This window comes from Moschus berezovskii, chromosome 7, assembly GCF_049115385.1.
Source record: "Moschus berezovskii isolate FMDL1 chromosome 7, NW_MosBer_1.0, whole genome shotgun sequence".
NCBI lineage: Eukaryota > Metazoa > Chordata > Mammalia > Artiodactyla > Moschidae > Moschus > Moschus berezovskii.
Genome location: NC_142466.1, coordinates 102,409,359 through 102,432,716, shown reverse-complemented (window position 1 = coordinate 102,432,716; position 23,358 = coordinate 102,409,359). Strand labels below are relative to the sequence as shown.

The 23,358-nt window shown below is 37.5% G+C and overlaps 1 protein-coding gene across 5 annotated transcripts in view; it reads right to left on the bottom strand.

The window, feature by feature from the left end:
* The window catches only part of SLC44A1 (solute carrier family 44 member 1), a 233,538-nt gene that overhangs the window by 42,548 nt on the left and 167,632 nt on the right, over window positions 1–23,358 (bottom strand). Inside the window, exons 14-16 of one of the 5 annotated variants that reach the window (XM_088838226.1) lie at window positions 15,776–16,012; window positions 13,908–13,988; window positions 8,611–10,966 (exon numbers count right to left, since the gene is read on the bottom strand). In XM_088838226.1, coding sequence (XP_088694352.1) covers window positions 10,943–10,966; window positions 13,908–13,988; window positions 15,776–16,012 — 342 coding nt within the window. In that variant the 3' untranslated portion in view covers window positions 8,611–10,942. Of the gene's footprint in view, window positions 1–8,610; window positions 10,967–13,246; window positions 13,989–15,775; window positions 16,013–23,358 lie in introns of those variants that run through there. The other 4 variants (XM_088838224.1, XM_088838225.1, XM_088838227.1 and 1 more) reach the window with 4 other exon arrangements.

The window sequence follows — 23,358 nt, the reverse complement described above, 5'->3', positions numbered from 1 at the left end:
ACAAACCCCTAATATCCTGTCTCCAAATGTGAGGTTACAGTATGAGTTTGGTTGAGTGAAAGCCCTTTTGCTTTGCCTTGAAGGCAATTCCTTACTGTCACCTCTCTGGTCTGACATACCTGGCCTGGGAGCTTATAGCTACCTAGAGAGCTTTAAGATGCCTATTGAAATTGGTGATAAGCCCAGGAAATGGCATAAGAGCTTAGCTTTGCATTTTCTGGAAGCCTAAATGTAACCTAGGTACATCTGCTAAAATTATTTTTCTCAGGATTTGGACAGTAAAGAAGGCACAAAATCAAATTAAAGGTACAAACTATTCCTCACCTTCACTGCTACTGCAACAACTAAAAATAATAATGTGAAGAGGCCTGGCCTAATGGGTTAGTTTCACAGCACCTGGACAAAAATAGCAGGTCAAAGGGCCTCCTGGGGTTTCCCTGATGGCTTACATGGTAAAACATCTGCCTACAGCGTGGGAGACCTGGGTTGTAATCCTGGGTTGGGCCAATCTCCTAGAGAAGGGTATGGCTACCCACTCCAGTATTCTTGCCTGAAGAATTCCATGGACAGAGAAGCCTGGCCGCTACAGTCCATGGGGTCGCAGGAGTCGGACACAACTGAGCGACTAACGCTTTCACTTTCAAAGGGCCTCATAGGACTCCAGGTTCTTTCTGAACTTTTCAACACCTCCAGTAGCTTTGAGCACTATTTGAAGCTGAAATTTCAATCACAGCTTATATATTCCTCTAGAGCGCACAAGTAGTATGCCTCCTAAAAGAGACCCTCTAGATTTTTATTTTTGAAAATTTGAGATTGAATAATTAATACTTCTCATAGCTAAACAGAGAGAAAAGATTTCTGGGTATCTTTCAGGAGATGTGAGGTTTTTCACAGGCTCTTTAATCACTAGCTAGTCTATACAACTAGGAATTGTGCAAATATGCTTCAAGACTACTGCCCCCGCAAAGAGAATGACCAGTCCAGAATGGTTAATATTCTTCAGTATCCCAAACACCTGGAGTATTTGAGGACTCCTCACCAAGGTTCTATGACAACTCCTTTGGCAACGTGGTAGAGACCAATAACCAGGCCTATGATCTGGGCATTACTCAACATTTGCTAATGAAAAGCAGTCTGTACAGCAGCCTCTGGAGAAAAATCCAAAATTACATTGGGTTTATCAGTACGGTAAAAAAACTTTCCACTTAAACACCCTTAGTCTCCAGTTTCATTTAAAATATGATTGGTTTTAAACAAACTTGATTTTTTCCAAACATTAATGGGGGCACAGCTATTGCCTAAATTTTGGCACACCAGTTTCACCAACTCACCAACTTAGCACCAGGCTTCGATTTATGTGCAGGGCACTATACCAAGCACAACGAGTGTTTTCCATGGCAAACGTTATCTAACAGGCTTTTCCATTCTGCCTGGTGATTGAATTCAGTTCCAACCTTCATACTCAGACTTCGTACTCAGAGTGACTCACGCTCCAGCTAGGACGGCTGGCCAGGCAATGGATGAACTTCATACTCTGGAAATTAGGTTTTACTTAGTATACTTACATTTATGTTTCATACTTCAGGGATCCTAGAACATGCTGAGACACACTAGAAAGAAATAGCTGGGGAATTCCAGAGCACCCTTGCAGTATATTGACCTAATTTGGAAACAAGATGTTGACCACAATCACTTTCTATTGCAGAGTTAGCAGAATATGCCACCCCAAAGTATGACTGCAGAAGTTCAAGACATGCCATTTTCTTGAAAATGCTGCTTTGTTATATTGATTAGTTTGAGCTGTAGGCACTTGAAAAACAGCAAATGCAGGCCAAGTCATTCTCTGAACTCTCCTTGTCTCCCCAGACAGATTCTCCAAAAAGAACTCAAATGTCATAAATCCCTTTCTCAGAAGTTTCATCAGTCAGGGAAGATTGACTCTTATCACGGAAGAGACTAGAAGTCGACACCACACCCAGACACACTTTGTCACAAGTTATCACGCCTCTCATCTATTCTTCTAAGGGCCCGTTCATCTTTCCTAAAAATCATTTACTCTCCCCTAAAAGGCCTGCATCCTCTCTCCCCTTTCCCTATTAGGATGGTATTTAATTTGAATTCTAAGCCACTTAGAGGAGTCATAGTCATTTTTCCCTGGATATCTCACATGTATACATGAGGTATACATGTTAATAAGCTTCTGTGTGTTTTCCTCTTGTTAATCTGTCTTCTGTTATAGAGTCTCAGCCAAGAACTCAGAAAGGTATGGAGAACAATTATTTTTCCTCCTCTACACTATTCATCACAACTCTGGGCATGGGAAAGTGTTACGACACAGTAGACAATGACATTATTTCCTATAAAATTTTATTTATTACATAAAAAATTCTATACATTTGTTAGACTAAAATACAGTTTTCATTATAATTCTGGCAACTGAGTTAGTACACAGAAAACTTAGCATTAGATCAGCACTTTTGTTTCTAGATCATATTTCTGCACAAGGAAAACATTTCAAAGCTCCATTTCATATTGGCTCATTGTACTCTGAAGCCAGATGGAATTCCATCCAATTCAGAGCTCTTGGAAGTTAATTTCCCAGCAAGATTTGATAACTCCAGAAAGTTAATTGCTTAATATACATATTTTTAAAGTCCTCTGAGAGCACAACCCTCTGTAAAGTCTGTACTGTGTCAAGAACGACAGCCACAAATACTACAGGGCTACGACCGTGTCCGTGGGGCATGTTCAAGCACCGACATGTTTATTTCCCCAACTGAATACAGTGTAGTGGCACTGTAATAAGGAAATTTAATAAGCGGGGGGGAACTCAAAATAATGCTGAGGTAAAAGATACCAAACCAGGGAATTCATGGAAGGCTTAACTGTGATCCTACAGTTTGTAGTGGACAAAGACCAAACGTGATACAAAAATTCATTGTGACACTATGAAATAGGAATGCAAATGGCAAAACAAAACCAAAAAGACAAAAAAGGCATCAGATTGAGAAATATGTGGCACCACAACATACTTCTCACAGTGAATTACAAAGCAGTGAGACACTGAATCACATTGATAGGCCTGTTTTGTTCAAATCACCCCATACACTGGACAGGATCTGACAGTGGACGTGAGGCTCCGAGTAGGTCCCTTGGCACTGACTGATCTTTCCAACTTTGCTGTTTTATTCTAGGAGACTGTTCTAACTTAGGAGTTCAGGAAGGCTGTGCTACAAAATACTCTGTTGGACCTTTGGTCTTCAGAAGGTATGCCTTTGTCTTTGGTTGTTTTCCCAGAGCCCCTGTCATTTTGTTAGGTGCCCTCCACACTTTTCTCACCACTCTTTTGTTAGTTGTAATAAACCAAGTCAGCCAACAGCCCACTGAATTAATCTCACCGGGTATAAGTTCTACCAGACGTGCACTCAGTGATCAAGGATATCCTGAGATGATATAACTGAAACTTCATAGATTAGTCGTGCTAATGTGACATAATGGAAGAGGGGTAAGTTTCCCCCTCTGATGTCTTCGAAAATAAAAATTAGCCAAAACAAGAGGGCCAGAAAATTCTGAGAACAACTACTAGAACCCAAAGGATGGGGAAAATGTATTCAGCAGTCTGTCTTCAATCATCAGTTCCAAAGCTGTCCTAGCATGGTTTCATTCCTCTAAATTACTTCATACAATTTTTGAAAAAAATTCTGGCCTAATGATCAACTTGGTAAATGATGGAAGTGCTCACATTTTCTAGTGGCAACTAGAATGGTCTGCAGGATGCTGGTAGGAAGTTCACGCCAGTCCTGTGCCCATTCTTTTTCCTCAAGTCTTCTCCATGCTTAATCACATAGGATGGTTTAACACATCTTCCTCAAAAAATAACTCCAATTTCTGAGTTGATGAGACGGGTGGGTCAGATTCCTAGGCGAACATCAGGACGTCCCCCCTTCAGGTCACACACTTGTATGACAAAAAGGGGTTACCAAATGTGGATGCTTACACTGGACTTAGGACCTTTTCCACCCAATGCGGGAACTTCCATCTGTGGTCTCTTTACTGCTGTGGAAGTTTCAGCAGAGCTCTTCTAGGGGTACGGGGTGGGGAAGGGAGCTGACTTCTTCTTTAGTTTCTGGCTGCACCCCAGGCAAGCGGGACCAAAGCAGGGACCAAACCCAGGGCCTGGCACTGGGGACGCAGAGCCTCAGCCACTGGACGTGGGCAAGGCCCCTGACTGCTCTTTTCTTCACCAGTCGCTTGTGCTATTTCCACTGCTTTCTTCAGCTTGAAAGTAACAGGTAATATTTGATGTCTGACTCTAAGTCATGAGCACTGGAATCAAATCTTAGAATAACTTCAGACTCTTTTAAGGATGTCTTCCTGCTTTTTCAAGGGCCCAGAGGACCCTCCAGCACTCTTAATAGTAAGGGGGTGAAGTGAAAGTTGCTCAGTCATGTCCAACTCTTTGCGACCCCATGGACTATGTAGTCCACGAAATTCTCCAGGCTAGAATACTGGAGTGGGTAGCCTTTCCCTTCTCCAGGGGATCTTCCCAACCCAGGGATCAAGCCCAGGTCTCCCGCATTGCAGGCGGATTCTTTACCAGCTGAGCCACAAGGGAAGCCCAAGAATACTGGAGTGAGTAGCCTATATCCCTTCTCCAGGGGATCTTCCTGACCCAGGAATCAAACCAGGGTCTCCTGCATCACAGGCAGATTCTTTACCAACTGAGCTATCAGGGAAGCCCAAGGGGGTAATCGTAAGGGGGTAAATGTGAAGAAATTCTAAAGAAGGAAGGTGAAGTGAATGTGGGCAGTAGAAGCACAGTCCCATTGGCAGTGGTCCAAGGCTGCTCTAGTGGAGACTGGAAACCACTCAAAATGGGAGGAAACACCTCCCACCCACCCCCTCCCCTGATTTAACGCTTGGAGAAAAACAACCTTTGAATTTCTCCCCCCAGCATCTGCCACTAAAAATTGTTGTCAACTATGAACTACAGTGAGGCTGCTAATTTATCGTCTTCAAATGTTCTCAGTCATGTTGACTGAGATCTATTTTTAGACAGAGATCTACTGTTAACACTATGCCATGAATGTCACATCTGAGCAACAATGTTAAAGAATCTAGTGTTTTGGTAGATGGATAAGAGATTCCTTTTGGATTTTTTTGTCCATGTAAATAAATTTGCCTAAAATTCATCCCAGGACACACAGACATCCTTACACCTTCAAGGAAAGAAATCTTGGAGATTCAGTGTTGACTGTCCTGTTTTTCATTCACATTGGTGTGGTTTCTACTTTCAAAGGTGGTACTAAATTAAAGTTTTCAAGCTATTAAAAAAATGAGTCCAGACAACAAGGTCCTACTGTATCAGAGAACTATATTCAGTATCCTATGATAAACCATAACGGAAAAGAATTTTTAAAAATATTTCTATCTGAATCACTTTATTGTACAGCAGAAATTAACACAACATTATAAATCAACTATACTTCAATTAAAAAAGGATGATTCCGGGTCTGAAATTGGTAAGCACCACCTTAAAAGTATCTTCACTGGAGTCCTAATCACTGCTTCATTTCAAAACACAAACCAACTTTAGAGTAGCCTCTGACTTGTGTTCATTAGGCTCTAAGGGGGTCAGATGGAGGCTGGCAGTCTGAAGGTCCTGAAATTCTACCAGTATTTTAAATATTCATACGTAGGCTATGAAACTTTGAAAGATAGTTCATTGCCTCCGTAAGCTTCTCAAAGGGCCCCTTGGTCACCACAAAAGATCACAAACCCGCTTTTGAATGCATGCGTGCCAAGTCACTTCACTCACGTGCGACTCTTTGCAACCCGATGGACCATAGCCCACCAGGCTCCTCTGTCCATGGGATTCTCCAGGCAAGAATAACTGGAGTGGGTTTCCATGCCCTCCTCCAGGGTATCTTCCCAATGCAGGGATCAAACTCGTGTCTCTTATGTCTACCTGTATTGGCAGGTGGGTTCTTTACCTCTAGTGCCACCTGGGAAGCCCCTTGCTTTTGAATATCAAATATTAAATTCATGTCTTAGCAAATAAAAGTGAGAGATTTCTGAAATATTTGGAAATTACAACCTTTTGATGTTCAGTTAGATCTTGACTAGACTATGAGTTACTTGAAAGCTTTACTATTCTGAATTCCCTGGTCTACCGTGTTATTTCTCAGGAAATCATTCATGCTGTAAAACTGAGTATCAAAACTGAATAAAATAGCCTAGTATTTGGGTCCCTAACAACTGCATGTCTTTTTTACAAATTTACTAATGAATTCCTTTAGAAAATACCAAAGTTAAATCCTTCTTATCTAATTTAGAAAAGTGATAACTGCTCCTGTGATATTGAAATGGAAGCACAATTTGTCTTTTTTTACATATATAAAAAGGATATGGGGAGGAAGAGAGGGCACTGTAGCATTTCCATAGAAAAGGTTTTCCACAGAAATTCTCAAGTTTAAAAACTTTGTATTGAAGTTTTTTATAAGAAAGATATCTTCAAAGATTTAAATCTCGGATTAAAACTTCCCTCTTTTAAAACTTGGGAGAATAAGAATTTGACTCAAATTTATGAAACATGAAGGGGGAAAACATGCTATTTAAATTTTTTAAGTGTATACAACATGCTTTTTATTTTGTTTTCTAAGTTTGCCAGCTTTATATTTTTTCTTGGCACATTCAAGGATTCTGCTTTTTCACAATTTGGGCTGTGTGCCATGAAAAAGATGAGCTAATTCTAAAAGCAGCCACTGTCATGAAGAAAGACTACTTTTCAAATGGGCCAACATGTATTCCTTAGTACACAAAGATACATGAGTATGCATTTAAAGCAAAAGGCATTCTACATTGTGAATATATAATACACAAAGCTCTGCTTTATGCATTTACTTATGAACTCACAATTTTCCAATATATATCCACAGACCACAGCTTAACAACTCTAGGCAAGCCATTATAGTGCACTTTTCACTTGTCAGATGGAATATATGAAGAGAATACAGAAATGAACTGTGGCAGGTACACTGATAAGCCTCCACACGCTGGGGATTTCATTTTTATTTTTTTTAAGTAACAGTAAAAAAAGAAGAAAAAAAGCAGTAGAGAACTTACTGAAAGGTGAAAACTTATAAAGACCTTTCTGAAGGAAACGTCTCAGAGGTTATGTTAAGGCTATTGGAAACTCCAAAAATTCAAGTGAGGTTACTGATCAAAAATAAAACATTCAGATCACCATAACTATCAGCTCTAGTTTTGGAAATAACCCCAGAATTCTACATTGAAGGCCTTTCAGTGGTCTTTATTAGCTAGCAGTGGTGCTTAGTGGAAATGGTCTGGGCCTTAGGGGCATTGATACGGCCTCATGAATATTTGGTACCTGTAGCTTCCATAGGTCTTTTAAGGGAGAGGGTGGGGGGAGCCTTACTCTGGTTTCAAGTGGTTCAGGGCCACAATACAGGAAGGAGTCATCTCCTCACTACCCTCTAGTGCGGTGAAATCCTGAAACTGCCCTGGAAGATAACAGAGCCCTTGGCAGACCAAGATCAGTGATATTGCGAACTGGCAGCTTAATGCCTTTCACTGAAAAAAGAAAAAAATAAGAGTCAGGGAGCATCCGTACAAATGGAAAATGTATTGGCTACATAACTTTTAAATAGACTCAGTGAGTGCCCCCTCCTCAACCATTATGGAAAAAGTTGAGGGACCAACATACAGTTAAGCTACTTAAACTGCAATAACTTAGGACTTAATTATGCAATAGGATAGGATAAAAGCTCTAATCCTTAAACATTAAACACTGCATTAAATGGTTTAAAGGAACAACCAGCTTTGAGCTGTGCTCATCCTTGCAAGGATTATACAATCTCAGTGCTCTAGCTAAATTCCTAATGTTTACCTAATGTACTGGTAAGCCTCCCATAGAAGATGGGTCTTTTGGATTTATACTGAAATATAACCTTTTCCCTTCCCTATCATATACAGCAGAGCTTACTCTTCAGGCAGGAGCCCAGAAAGTCTGAATCAGGCACCAGAGCCTGACTTTTCCGATGGCAGCAACAATTATGATTCTCTTCTCACTGTGATTACCCTTGACGAGAGAGGACGCTAACTACAACGCTGGAAACAGGCGTCCTGAACACGCTTTTGAAGATACACCACAGAAAAAGACAAAAACCACAACACAGTCAGTGGTTTATAAAAGTGTTCAGGTAACCACATTTCACAGATAATTTTTGTTCTTCATCTATTCTTCTCACTTGGGCGGAGATGGAGGCAGGGAGCAAACAGCAGTCAGGCAGCCCAGAGCTAGCAGAGGAATGACTCGTGATGAATGGAAGCGGCAGCAGGACTATCCTCAAAACATTCAGATATTGCTAAAAAGCCTCAAGGAATGAAGCTCGTGAGAGAGTGATATTCTATAAATCAAATATCTCTCTGTGTGTGCCTGTGTAATATTATGCCTGTGCATAATAATATATGCACATCTGCATATATCTACCTGTACGGCACACACATTCACTGAAGGGGAAACAGGCTGGCAATTAATTTGGAACACAAATGACATGGTTACACATAGATCATAATTTCTAAACACAATGTTAGTAAAACAAAATTTATTTGTAAAACAGGACCTGTTATATAAAATGGCACACAATCCAGTTATACAAAAATACAAAATTTCTTTCTGATTACAGTTCTAGTTGCAAATGATAATTAGAAAGCATTCCTGGTGGCTTCCAAATAGCTGAGATTGCGAGCATACGGAACAGGGAGCAGCAAGAGTCCATGGTGCTGGGATGTCCAAGTGAGCAGAACCTAATTTCCAAATTCAAGACTTCCAGCAGGTCACTTTGGAGGGACACCTCCTAAAATAACTAGCGCCTGGAATGTCTTCTGTTTTGATACCCATCTTCTAGACTTTTGCCAATCCTAAATTTAGTTCCCAATGTTTCTTAATGTCCATAATCTGTGTGGCTATGAAACAGAAGGTATGCTAAATTTTCTTACATGATTTGCTCTCTCACCTATTTGGATGATTAGTTACATGATTATATTTTTTCCATTTCAAATGATATAAAAGAGTACAATGATACCATTTAGTGACATTAGATGTAAGATGTTAACTTCTGGAGAATTATTGTTTCAAATTAACTACTCTCATAATGTTCTTTTCCGTGATCTTGCCAAGAGCTCTTGTTTCTTTTTTTTTTTTTAATTCCAGACTCTTATTGCAAATATTCTGAAAAATCAGAAATATTACATGAGCTTTGAAAAGAAACCAAGGCATTTAGCAAATTTTAGCCTAGCTAAAGAACACGGATACTTAAAAAAAAAATACAATTTACCTTTTGCAGCAATTTAAAGGTCCAACCCTTTGAAAGGAAGCACATTAGCAAACAGCTGCTTATTAAGCCCTAGTGACATTAATTGTATGCATTTCCATAATACCGGTCTAATTCATTTTCTAATTCTGGTAGGAGGCAATGCTTTCTTTCAAAAGATTCTCCTTCCATGGAATGATAAAATGCTGAGGCTTTTCTTTTTTTTTGTACAGAGCCTGTATTTAGTGCAATAAGTTTAAAAAATCTGCTCTGAAATATTTACTTTACATTAACAAAAATAGCTTTTTTTAAAAAAATTGTAACAAAAAGGAGTTATCGCATAAACAGATCATGAATTATTCTTAGCAAATTACACTTTTTTTTCTTAAAGCATTCACCATTACAATAAGCAGAACAATGGAATATTAGCCATTCATATCTGGTAAGCTTCAGGAATTAAAAAACCCCCCAGAACCCAAAACCCGTCCCCAAACACAAAGAACGTTCAACACTTGAGGATCAAAACGTTAACCAATTCTTCAGTTAAACATTGTAGAATTCTGGATACTTAATGAATTGCCAAGAAGAGGAGCACCTGCCAGTATGTTTTTAAGATTTTACAGCAAGCATTTGAATAAAATGGCCGTTTAGCTCTAAGCCACTAGGGCTCCTCTGAAGCAGAAGCCCAAGCCCCGGAATTTTCAGTGCTTTGTGTTCCATGTGTTTCTCCCTTTTTTATTCCTCCCAGCATTATTCACTCTACAAACCGATACACAGAAACTTAAAGGCTAAACTTGCTGGGTGCCCCAGCTTCCTTTCAAATCAGGCACACAAATGTGTGGAGGATGCTGCTAACATCAAAAGAAAGAAAGACAAAATGTAAGAAAAAAGTTTGCATAAGAAAGATTATCTACCCTTTTCTTTTTCACCTACTCTCTTTATAGAAGCATTAGGGTAAACTACAAATACCTGAGGAGTTGGTTACTTTTTAATGTTGGCTGACAAATGCATGAGCTATTATGAAAATTCCCAAATTGGGTCCACTTGTATGTTTCTAAAAGGAAAATGACATGGCTTCTTTGATTGGGGAAAACTGATTGGAGTAAGTCCTTATTAACCTGAAAGCATATGCCTAGTCTCGTCCCACTAGGACTTATGCATCAGTGAAATAAGGTCTTGATTTTATGCACACAACAGGGAAATCACCCCTGAATAAACTTTAGACAGAGGATTCAGTACAATAATTTTACCTAATTTAAATAACTAAAGTTAAAATCTCCTCTAAGTTATTAAAAATGTTAATCAGATATGAATCTTAACATTTCCATTAAGACAATTACAATTGAAAACATTAAATGATGGCAGTTGCCTTGTAAAAGCCACCCGTATGAAAGGAGTACATGTTTGACAAAAATAAGCATAAAAAAGGTATTAAATCCCTGTTCCTTTTCTCTGATTTTGGCTGATTATGTGTGTGTGTGTATATACGTATACATATATATACACACATACATATACATATATACACACACCCACACACACAAATACATAGTTATGTGTATATATTGTTTTGGAATGTCAATGGGTTCCATAACGATCAGCTAGGTTCAAGCAGAACTTGCTCCCGAAGCCTAGAAAACAAAGTCATACAGAGTATAATCTTAGACAGTTATCATTAAAAGGAGATCATGAATGATGCTACAAATACACAGATGGTCACAAATGGCAATAAAGCAAAATGGACTGAGAATCCTTCTCCCCTGAACCTAAATTCCAGGGGCTGAAATTCCTATTGAAATTCACTTTTCCCTCTGGGTCATCTTTAAGACAGGCAGATAATTCATCTCTAATTTACATTGCTCTAGTGCCCAGGTTTTTTCCTCCATTTTCTCTATAAGTTTCTCCTGTATGACAAAAAGCAGAAGGCCAGAATATCTTTTTCTTAAACCTCTACTTCATATTTGGTAAATTTTTCTAAAATAATTTTCAAAGATTTATAGAAAGACCTTACAAACCTTCAAAATTTCCTTAACTAGTGAGGCTCTCTCTCAAATAAAAAAGTCTGAGAGGAAAATTGGAAGTACTTATATTTAGTTCAGTGATCCCCTGTCAAAAGTAAATATTTAAATCTTAGATTTCTGCACATTATTTTATAGACTAAAAAAAACCTCCTATATTAAACTATTGCATTAAAGAAAAAGACAGTGAACTTGAACAGCAGTGTTTCTACAGATAATGGTCTGTTAACAGAACTTTCATCTAAGGGAATGACATGTGAATTAAACCAAGCAAATACAAACAAGCAATCCTAAATTCAACCAAGCCCAAAACTATAGGAGGGAATTTCTCAGATAATTCTTTAGGGACATACACAAGATGCTGGTGGTAGTCGGGGTCAACTCTTACCATGCATACTACAAAAAAAGAGAAGAAGTAGAGGTACTGCTGAAAGATTTAAAAGTTAAAAGATTTAACTATGCTGTGAACAACAATTCACACTTCTCTCAGGGACTTTTTGAACCACTTAAAATATCATTCTTACAGATCAAATGCTACAGTGTACAAAGCACCAGAAAAACAACGCACATAAAAGATGTATTTGGATACATAGCAGAGGGCCTTGTCATTAATCTGCAAGCAATGAACCGATGAATAACAGAAAATAAAAGCAGAATGACGAATTCAATGCAGTTTCTGAATTAAGGGATATTGATTCAAAACTGAAACTAATATTAGGGGGAAAAAACCCTTTCTACATTTTTGGCTTCTGGTAGAAAGACACATAATGTAGGCAATTCTCCTAGGACTAATAACTATGAACGAGGGGTCTAGGTAGGAGAAGATATATTTGCATTCTGGTATGCCACAAGTCAGCTCTCTTTCCCCCAAGAATAATACAGGAATACCTGCTAACTCATGGTCAGAGTAGCTAGTGCTAAACTTCTAATTATTTCTCACTTTCTTTAAACACTTATCACTGAAGATGATTTAATGTAAGCTTCAACCACTGAAAAGAGAGAAAACAGGGGAGAGTAGTTTACATTTTAAGATTGTATATGTTAAAAGTTTCAGGTTTGAAACCTTATTTTCTGAACAATTAGGACAACCAAGCAGTGGCAAGAAGGAAGTCTTCTTCTTTTTTCCAGACCACCTTGGAGTTGGCAGAATTTTCACTTCAGCCCCCTCAGGCTATGTGAAGTAAAGGGGATGCAGAAAGAAAGGGAAGGAAGGTGAGGATCCTCATAGGAGAAACTGGTGATTAGCGCCCCTTCCCTGTTCATCTAGTTCTGATGCACACTTAAAATTAAGAGTTTATATGACCATTCTAGATCTTTTTAATTATGATTAGAGCAACCTGTGCCTTGGGACTCTAAGTGTTGAAGTTTTTATTTTATCATCATCAATGCTATTAACAGCAACACTGAAAGAGCCAACGGATGGGGTTACAGAGAAGAGTTTATGTCTAAACATTCTGTGAGGTTTTAATGCTGGCTGACTATGCAATTATTTTGTATAAACATGTACCTCTGCCATGAACCCATCTCCTCTATTCCTACATACTTAAATGGACTTGTTCTAAACTATCTATTTCTTAAATTAGAGACTTATAACTCAAACCATTTATTGAAGTATAAAGAAGAAAGACAAAAGAATCCTTACCTTACCATTCTTGGGACATTATATGCAATTAGAAGGCATGTTATTTTAAATTAACTGTTTTAAGGATGTAGGCAATTATATAATATTTTGAAATAAACATGCTATTTAAGAAGAATACATTTGTAATACAAGCAGTAATTAGACCAATATAGCTAAAAACATCTGTCATTATGCAGTGGTTCAAGAATATGTGTTGGAAAAGCTACTCAGGATTTTCTTTCACTGGTTAACTTTAAGTTGCTTTTTTCAAATGCAAAGAGGGTGGTTATATATATATCACGGACCAGAGATAATTTATCTTTCTCACAATTAAGCTGAGGCTAGAGGAGACCAGATTGCCTTACTGAGTGGGAATGTGGGTGTGGACGGAAATAGCCTTGTTTGCTACTGAAAAATTGTGTAAGAAACAAAGAAAGTATAGTCCAGGCAACAGAAGAAAAAGTCAGCAAAGGGGGAATACAGCAACATAAACAAACCAATATTAAAAAGGGGGAGAAATATGAATTTCAGCAAGTTGAAAGGAACTGCTATCATCACATCTAAAATGATACGTATGAAACTGTCAGTTCAAGGGCACAACCAAATGTTCAGTCAGTCCCATGAAAACTAAACTCTGATAGCTAAAAACAAAAAAAATGGAAACTGCCAAGTTCACCTCAGGGACAAAGAGATCCCCTACCCCCACCATGAACACTGTTCCTTTCAGCTTACTTTTACAGAAGGCGGTCTCAGCTGTGACAAGAATTCCGCCATCCAAGTGATGGGTAAACACACGAACAGGAAGAGCAGCATGTCCTGCGTGATACAGATCACAACAGCTTCTCCTGAACAAGTGCAGTCAGTGAAGAGGGAGAGAGAGAGGAAGAGAAAGGGAAACTCCTGGAGGGCAGCGGCCTCCTCATCCCCACCTACCATCGGTTTTAGCTCTCGGGCATCAGCAACGCCTCCCTTACCAGCTTCCTTCATTGCTTTCCTACTGTTTTCCACAAACTCCTGAAAAACAGGAACCAGATTACATAAATTCTTAGGTCCTTTCAGACTTTAGATGGTAGATGATTTCTAAAGAATACTGACATGTTTGACTCAGTAATGGTAGATGGATGGCCTAAAAATAAACCAGCAATAAATAATGCTTGGTACCATACACAAGAATGGCTCAGTTTAAGGGTATGGACTGCAAGCTGTTGATATAAAATCTTTTTTCCCACCATTCCTCGTGACAATCTTACTTAGGCTCAAAGAGATGTTTAGTTATCTGGAAGAGAAAATAACCCTTGTTTTTTAGAAAAGACTATTTTATCACCCTTAGAATATTGTTTTATTTGTTATTTTACCTTTTTCCATATCAAGGCTAAATAAATGAACAAGAACATTTTATTCCATTAAGCCCCCTCTTTAAAATAAACCTAGGAGGTAAAAGAAAGCATTCACACTACTAAGTGTATATATATTATTTTTACCAAGGCATAAATAAGCTACTTAAAAAAAATTGTCTCTATGGCCTTGAAATTATTCCATAAAGCAGGAAGACAAGGAGTAACAACCAGAAACAGCTGGTCAGAAGCAGTTAAAATGGGATTATGCCCCAAAGGAAACATTTCTATCCTGTCATTCAATATCCTTACCATTCTTATAGACAAAACTAAAATGAGAAAAACTATAGTTTTTACTCTGTTTTTCATCAGTGGCTTAAAGAACAAAACAAATCCCTCCTTCTAAATGCTTTAATCACAAGAGAGATGCACTGCTCTCAAGTCAAGTTCAATGATGAGAATAATCAGTTAGGATTATAATTGAGATTATGAAAATGTCCAAAATGTAGCTGGTGATGTTCTTAGTAACAGAGATAATGAGTACCAAATAGGTCAGTTGAATCATTTGGGATTTTTGAGATTGAAAAAAAATCTAGCTTATTTATTAATACATTTATTTTGGATTTAACTGGATAAACCATATTACTGGAAGATGTTTTGTTATTTCAATGTCTAATGTTTAATCGTCATTACTATTCATTCTTGAGATAGGAATATTTCACAGATTAATAGCAAAGTATTATTAAAAAGTATCTTTAATTTTGTAGCATTTAACATAGATCCTAGTATTTAAATCATTTAAATATGGGTTCCAAATTTTTAAAAACATTTAATTGAGGTTCTAATATACGGAAGCTGTAGAGGCTATGTAACTGTAAAAATATGTTATCTTTGTAAAGGTGTGGATCTTGACTAATGGAAAACAATAAAATCTACCAGTCATGGGTCTGATAATCTGTATTCATTACAAAACATCTTCAATTTGGCTTGGCATACCTAGGATAATGAGTTTTAACAGGTTGACAGCAATAATATTTAGAAAAGTGGTGGATGGAGAAATACAGGTAGGCACTACAACCCGGGAAATAAAACTTTTCGTCTTTGAATCCTGATTCAGAAAAGGCACTTAGAACGTGAGTGGTCCAACATTGCAGTTTCAAGGGCTAAAAACACCTATTCAAGTTCATCTAACTGCAGAGACGAGGAGAGCAGTATGGAACAATGTGAACTCAGGACTCTTAGTGGGATACTGCTCTAGCTAGGTGGATTGAAATGGTCTCATTCATGCCAAAAGGGTCTTCTTCCCTGACTTCCCCAAGACTAGCCTCATTCATGAGTGCTACAGATTAATTCTGAATTAGTTGCATATAATGGGAATTACACATAGAGAATGTTTAGAATACTAATACAACATTTATATTAGTATTTGTAATCCTTAAAGCAATAGAGGGCATTTGAAGTACTTACCATCAGTACTTTATCCATATAAAATTCTCTGCCTGGGCTCCCATCATTGTATTTTGTATCAATGGCAAAACACAAGAATAAAACATCCACTACCATTTCATAAATGGACAGGAAGCAGTGGGCGACTAGGAAAGCAAAGAGGCAGACGATGATCAGAGGCAGCACCCATACTGTGTAATCTTGTTGGTAGTTGAGCAGCATAACCCCAGCCAAACCCGTGCTGCAGACTATCAGCACCTGAAATGCAGAAAACAAAGACCACACTTAATAACCTCCTGCAGAAAACCTCTATTTCTTCATTGTCGGCAGACTTACAATCCTCTTTACTATTTGGAAATGATGGCTGTATGAATTCATGCTACCTCAACCTAGAAAGTGTAATCCATAGATATGCATATACGTGTGTATCATGTAACATAAAACATCATCCATGTTGACAATAAAAATAATCAAGCTTTCCAAGTGGTATGCTTGTTCCCTAAGACTTCACTTATTTAGCATCTGTGGCAATCTCTAAGAGAAATGTATACCTATCTTAGAAAAAAAAAAATTAAACACACTCTTAGCACGCAGAAGAAAATTACTGACATTGCAGGGTATCGCTGTGTCTTTTTTCTAAGCATTTTTACATATATGAAATGGTATTATATAAACAAATCATTAAAAGCTCTTCATCAATATTAATACATAATACATGCTTTTTAAGTACATATTCAGCTACACTCTTTTCATTCTGTGGGTGGTTTAAAATTTATTTAACCATTCTCCTACATGTGGAGACATTGTTTTCAGATATAAATAATGCTGCAACCAACATCTCTGAGAGCTTTCTCTTTGTCTCATTTTATTTCCCATTGAACATGTGGTATGTTTAATACGATTTGCTATGAAGTGTTGATTTGGACTATTTGTGAAGAAAGAGATTGCCAAACACATTTATGCTGTAAAAATAAAAGAAATAGCCATTTGCTCACTGTCAAGAGCCACCTACTCTGATGCTTCATCACCATACATGCAGCACTTTAAATTTTCTGTGGTCCATTTAATATATTTTATTTCAGTTTTTCAATAACCCTATGAATAGCTTATAGCGAACATTATCACCCCTGTATTATAGATTGGAAAACATTCGTAGAGAGCCTAGCTGACCCGCCCAAGGCCACAGAGTAGAATAAAGAGCAGATACCACTCAAAAAATAGTCTTGTGATGCCAACACCATTGCTCTTTCCAAGTAAACATTCAGTAAATACTTGGATACTGATACATCACAGTAATAGGTACACTGAATCCTAGCCTCACTCTTGCCCAGCCCTTTACCTGGCCTAGCATCAAGCTGTAAATAACAAAGAAAAAAAAGAGTCCTCAAGAAACACAGCAGCCTTTCCTTGCCCAGGGTTGAAGACTAGAGACTGGGAATCCTTTTGTCTTTCCCCTACTATTTGTCAACACCAAAGAATCTCTCATTCACCATTATCTTAACCAGGAATTATAATGCATCAGATGATATACTGGTTAAGCTACAAATTGATCCCTCTCTCAGATGATTTTAAGGAGCAAAGCTGGGTCTGCTCCCCTCCATCATTTTTGTGGCAATACATTTATGAATCTTCTCTCATGATGAGTTATTTCTGAGGTAATGTCCACACCCTGCTTATTTAACCTATACACAGAGTACATCATGAGAAACGGGCTGGAAGAAGCACAAGCTGGAATTGAGATTGCCGGGAGAAATAATAATCTCAGATATGCAGATGACATCACCCTTATGGCAGAAAGTGAAGAGGAACTAAGAAGCCTCTTGATGAAAGTGAAAGAGGAGAGTGAAAAAGTTGGCTTAAAGTTCAACATTCAGAAAACGAAGATCATGGCATCTGGTCCCATCACTTCATGGGAAATAGATGGGGAAACAGTGGAAACAGTGTCAGACTATTTTTTTGGGCTCAAAAATCACTGCGGATGCTGACTGCAGCCATGAAATTAAAAGATGCTTACTTCTTGGATGGAAAATTATGACCAATCTAGATAGCATATAAAAAGCAGAGACATTACTTTGCCAACAAAGGTCCGTCTAGTCAAGGCTATGGTTTTTCCAGTGGTCATGTATGGATGTGAGAGGTGGACTGTGAAGAAAGCTGAGCACCGAAGAATTGATGCTTTTGAACTGTGGTGTTGGAGAAGACTCTTGAGAGTCCCTTGGACTGCAAGGAGATCCAACCAGTCCATCCTAAAGGAGACTAGTCCTGGGTGTTCATTGGAAGGACTGATGCTAAAGCTGAAACTCCAATATTTTGGCTACCTCATGCGAAGAGTTGACTCACTGGAAAAGACCCTGATGCTGGGAGGGATTGAGGGCAGGAGGAGAAGGGGATGACAGAGGATGAGATGGTGGATGGCATCACCAACTCGATGGACATGAGTTTGAGTGAACTCCAGGAGTTGGTGATGGACAGGGGGCCTGGCGTGCTGTGATTTATGGGGTCGCAAAGAGTCAGATATGACTGAGCGACTTCCCTTTCACTTTTCACTTTCATGCATTGGAGAAGGAAATGGCAACCCACTCCAGTGATCTTGCCTGGAGAATCCCAGGGACGGGGGAGCCTGGTGGGCTGCCATCTTTGGGGTTGCACAGAGTTGGACATGACTGAAGCGACTCAGCAGCAGCAGCAGCAGTATAATGAAAGGGTATCATGCATCCATTCAAGCAGAGGATACATTACTGGTTAGCAAATTATCAGATGGGCTAGGAATCACTTGGGAAGTTTGTGAATAAAATGCAGATTCTTGTGCCTTGCCTTGCCCCCAGAAAGTCTGATTGGTTGGATTTAAGATGAAGTCAGCAATATTCATTTTAGAAGTACCCCCAGTGAGTCTTAGAAAGTCCACAGCCTACAAGTAGTATGGTCCTATATACCTGGTGGGTGTCCTTCATGGTTGAGTACACATAGCCAAGGGAGCGTTCAAGAGAATCACTTGGGACTTCTGTTTATATTTCTCATTTGCAAAAAATTTATTTTTTATTAAAAGCTATGCATATATCATAAATTAATAAATATACTGGGGAAGTGTGCTCAAAATTTTTAATAGGATATGTAATCTTAAAAGTTTAGACAATCTTATAATAAAGGATAAATTATTGGTAAATCAGGGTAGAATGTGAGAAGCAGGAAGAAAGGATACTAGTTTGGAGTCAGAAAGATGTAAGATTGAATCTGAGTACTTTTTAGTTTTGTGACAAAGCAAGTTCATTTAACCTTTCTGAGCCTATTTATCCATCTTTAAAAGAGATACAATATGTCATATACCCTGTAATTGTTAAAATAAGCATTCTGAAAGCATTTTACATAGTGACTGGCAATCTTAATTTCTTCCTTTTTTTGGTCATCAATCTTGGATTTATGATGCCTTTTCTCCCATGAAACCCATGTTTTGAAGATTTTGTTTACCAATAAATTAGCATCTATCAGTATATATTTTCATTTTTTAATTGAATGAACTCAAACTGTCAACGAGGACATATAAGTAGTGTCACAAAAAGTATTATAAAAGAGACATAAAATAATTTCATACGGAAGCAAAGAAACTTAAGATTTGAGGGATTTTTTTGGGTATAGTTTTCTTGGTATAAATATGCAATATCTATTAGACTTTAAAATGTCGAAATATAGCTTCTACATCTTTACTCTTAACCTTTGAGGACCCTATAGGCCAGCAATCATAGGTCATAAGCCACTAAAGTAGAGGAGCTAGGGTCTCCTCTTCTAAATCTAATTTACCATTTCATAAAATCATTGGGGCTTCACAGACACAAAATCCATGACACTATTTTTTGTTTTCTTTCTAAAATCAAGGTTTTGAAAATTAAATTTTAAATTCTGAAATAATTATGGATTAATGTGAAATAATAGAAAAGTAACACAGAACAAACCCCATGTACTCTTTACCCAGTTCCCTTCAGTGATAACACTTTGCAAAATTATATTGACAGTAGTGAATACAAAGCCACAACCTAGATACTGACACCAGTACAGTAAAGACAGTGAACACTCCCAATCACAAGCCTCCTTCATTTTAATTTTTTATAGCTATCGCTACTTCCCCCCACCCCATCACTAACTGGGCAACCACATATATGGTATCCATTTCTATAATGTCATTTTAAGAAAGTCGTATAAATGGAATCATGCAATACTTAATCTTCTGGGATTGGCATTTTTCACTTAGCATAATTCCCTCAAGATTCATCCAAGTTGCTGAATGCACTAATAATTTGTTCCTAACACTTTTATGTTTATTATGATCTATCTAATTGAACTATCTGACCAAAAACTATTTCTGCATACTGCTGCTGCTGCTGCTAAGTCACGTCAGTCGGCCTACCAGGCTCCCCGTCCCTGGGATTCTCCAGGCAAGAACACTGGAGTGGGTTGCCATTTCCTTCTCCAATGCATGAAAGTGAAAAGTGAAAGTGAAGTCGCTCAGTCGTGTCTGACTCTTAGCGATCCCATGGACTGCAGCCTTCCAGGCTCCTCCGTCCATTGGAGTTTCCAGGCAAGAGTACTGGAGTAGGTCGCCAGTGCCTTCTCCAATTTCTGCATACTAGTAGCTATTAATTTAATTAATTTCAGTTAATTTCATTAACTGTAACAAAAGAAACTCTTTAAAAGATTTATTGTATTTTGTGATCAGAAGTATACTTTTGAAAAAGGAAAACAACCAAAAAAAGAAAAAGGAAAACAAGAAATTCATTTTAGTAAGTCAGAAACCCATAAGTTTTTTTTTTCTCTTATCTTTTTCCTTTTTTGATTTGTCAGTTTAAAAACTTTATCTTTCATGGTCTTAGGTCTTTTTGTAAATAACGTTAGATATATTATTCAAAATTACACTTTGCTGGAAAGCAACTTGGAAATACATATCAACAATCCTATTATGTACTTGAACTCATTAATTCCACTTCTACAATTCTGGCCTTAGGACATAAGTATTACTGTGGGCAAGAACTGGTATACAAAAGTTTCACTATAGTACACTTTATAATAGAAAAAAATTTGAGGAAAGTTCAATAGTAAAAAACAAAACAAAGGCTTTGTTAAATAAATGATACTATTGTATAATCACGTTTAAGACATTTTTAATAAAAAGAGAAATGCTCATAATATGAAATGAAAAAAGGGATACAAAACTGTCTTTTCTACCAGATTTTAAATTTGCTTTATTGACTAGTATTATAACCAGCATCCAGAAAAGCCCCTGGTACATTACTAGTAAGTACTCTATAAATACTTGTTTAATGACTAAAAAGTTATGAGAAACATAAGAAAAAAACCTAAGAAAAAAAGCCTGTCTTCTTCTTTGAAGACAGGCTGCTGAAAAACTCAAAGCCAGTTTTAAAACACTACATTTTATCATGTATATATTTTTCCATTATAAAAAATGCATAGAAACTTTATCATGGTAAAGTGGGAGGAGGGGTTTGGAATCACTCATATTTTCAATACCTGAAAGCAATCATTATTAACATTTTGAGATATTAATTTTCATTTTTTTCTTATGCACATTTTTAAACAGTTCTGTGATAGTCTAGTAGTTTTACTCAGCTTTTCCACTTACCATATTATATACAATCATATTATAAACTCTTAATAAAAAAACATAATTTAGGGAATTCCCTGATGGTCCTGTGGTTAAAACCACAGTGCTTTCCACAGTGTGGAAGGCACAGGTTCAATCCCTGGCCATGGAACTAAGATCTTAAAGATTGCATGGCATGGCCAAAAAATTTAAAAAATAAATAAAAATAAAAGGTTTAATAGGCAAATAGTCTGCAGATTATTACTTCCAACTTTTATTGGTAGGCAGTAGACTGCTTACATTTGGTCACTATTATAAATAATGCTGTATTTAGAATTATCTCCAGTAGTTTACCATCATCAGAATCACTGAATCAAAAGGCTTCAGGGGAAAAAAAAAGGCCCAGGGACAAAATTTTTGTCAGTTAAGGCAATTATAGCTCACAGTGATTAAAAACTTTGAAGTCAGACAGCTCTGAATCTGAACTCCAGCTCTGCCACATTTGAGTTTTCTAAATTTGGACAACCTACTTAGCTCTCTAAACTTCGGTTTCCTTTGCTGTTAAAATGAAGATAATAGTAGTAGCTCTCCTTGTGGGGTAGAGGGTGGGGGGACCAAATGTGACACTTCACATAAAGCACTGCCCTCAGTACCTGGTACCTGGTACCCAGTAAGTGTCAAAACCTTTTTAATTGCTCTGTATATTTATATTTACATATATATATGTTGTAAAGTTGCTTTTTAGGTACTAGGAGTCAATTATAAATATGTAAAAAATAAACAAAAAATTTGGGATCTCCCTGAGTTATTCATATAGCACATAAATAACAGCAATGGTTAGTAACAGGGTCAGACCTGTATTTAGTCCTTAACATAAATTAACTCATTTCATTCTTACTATAAAAAATTTCTTATTGTAAAAACATGACAAAAATCCAGGAGTCATAATATATATTTAATCACAAATTTTCAAAATAATTATCTGTACAGTTGTATAATTCTTCTTAGATGACTGTTGCCTGAGAACTTAAAACTACACAGTGCTAGGGGTGAGGGTTAGGGGTGGGAGGGAGGGGATATATGTATACTTACAGCTGATTCACACTGTTTTATAGCAGAAACCAACACAACATTGTAAAGCAATTATATTCCAATTAAAAAATAAATTAAAAAAAACCTACAAAGTGATAATCAATGCCTTTCAACATCAAATACTTTTCCTTTGCAAGGGAAAAATGTGCTTTTCCTTTTAAAAGCACAATGGCTGGAGTAAAAAGTGCTCAATAGTAAGAGAACAGCATTTGACGGAACAGTGGCCATCATGATAATAAGTAATTATTAAGGTTATCAAAGCAATATGAAAAAATACATAATAGAATATGAAGTGAAAAGAGCAGAACAAATAGGTATGTATAGTAGGACTGTTATACTATAGAAATAGAAGCCTATGAAAAACATGGGAGGTAATATAAAAATAAGTTATTAGGTTATAGCGGTAGTATCTTAAATTTTCTAGTATTTTATGGTTTGAAATATAGATACAATGAACCCCAATTACAATGTTACCTAATATTTTTCAGATTTTAATAGCACAGAATAAAAAGATACTTGAGGACAGTTAACTCTCATTCCCTAACAGTTCTATTTTAAGGGATTTATATATAGAGTCTGATGCTGGGAGGGATTGGGGATGGGAGGAGACGGGGACGACAGAGAATGAGATGGCTGGATGGCATCACCGACTCAATGGACATGAATTTGAGTGAACTCCGGGAGTTGGTGATGGACAGGGAGGCCTGGCGTGCTGTGATTCATGGGGTCACAAAGAGTCGGACACGACTGAGCGACTGAACTGAACTGAAATGAACGATGATTATTAATATTCATCAAGAAGCTACAATGTCTCAGGCACTATCTTAGGTACTCTACACATATTAATTAGCCTAATCCTCACAACTGTAGGGTTTTGGCACTATTGTGACACCAATTTCACAGATGGACAAACAGAGGCACA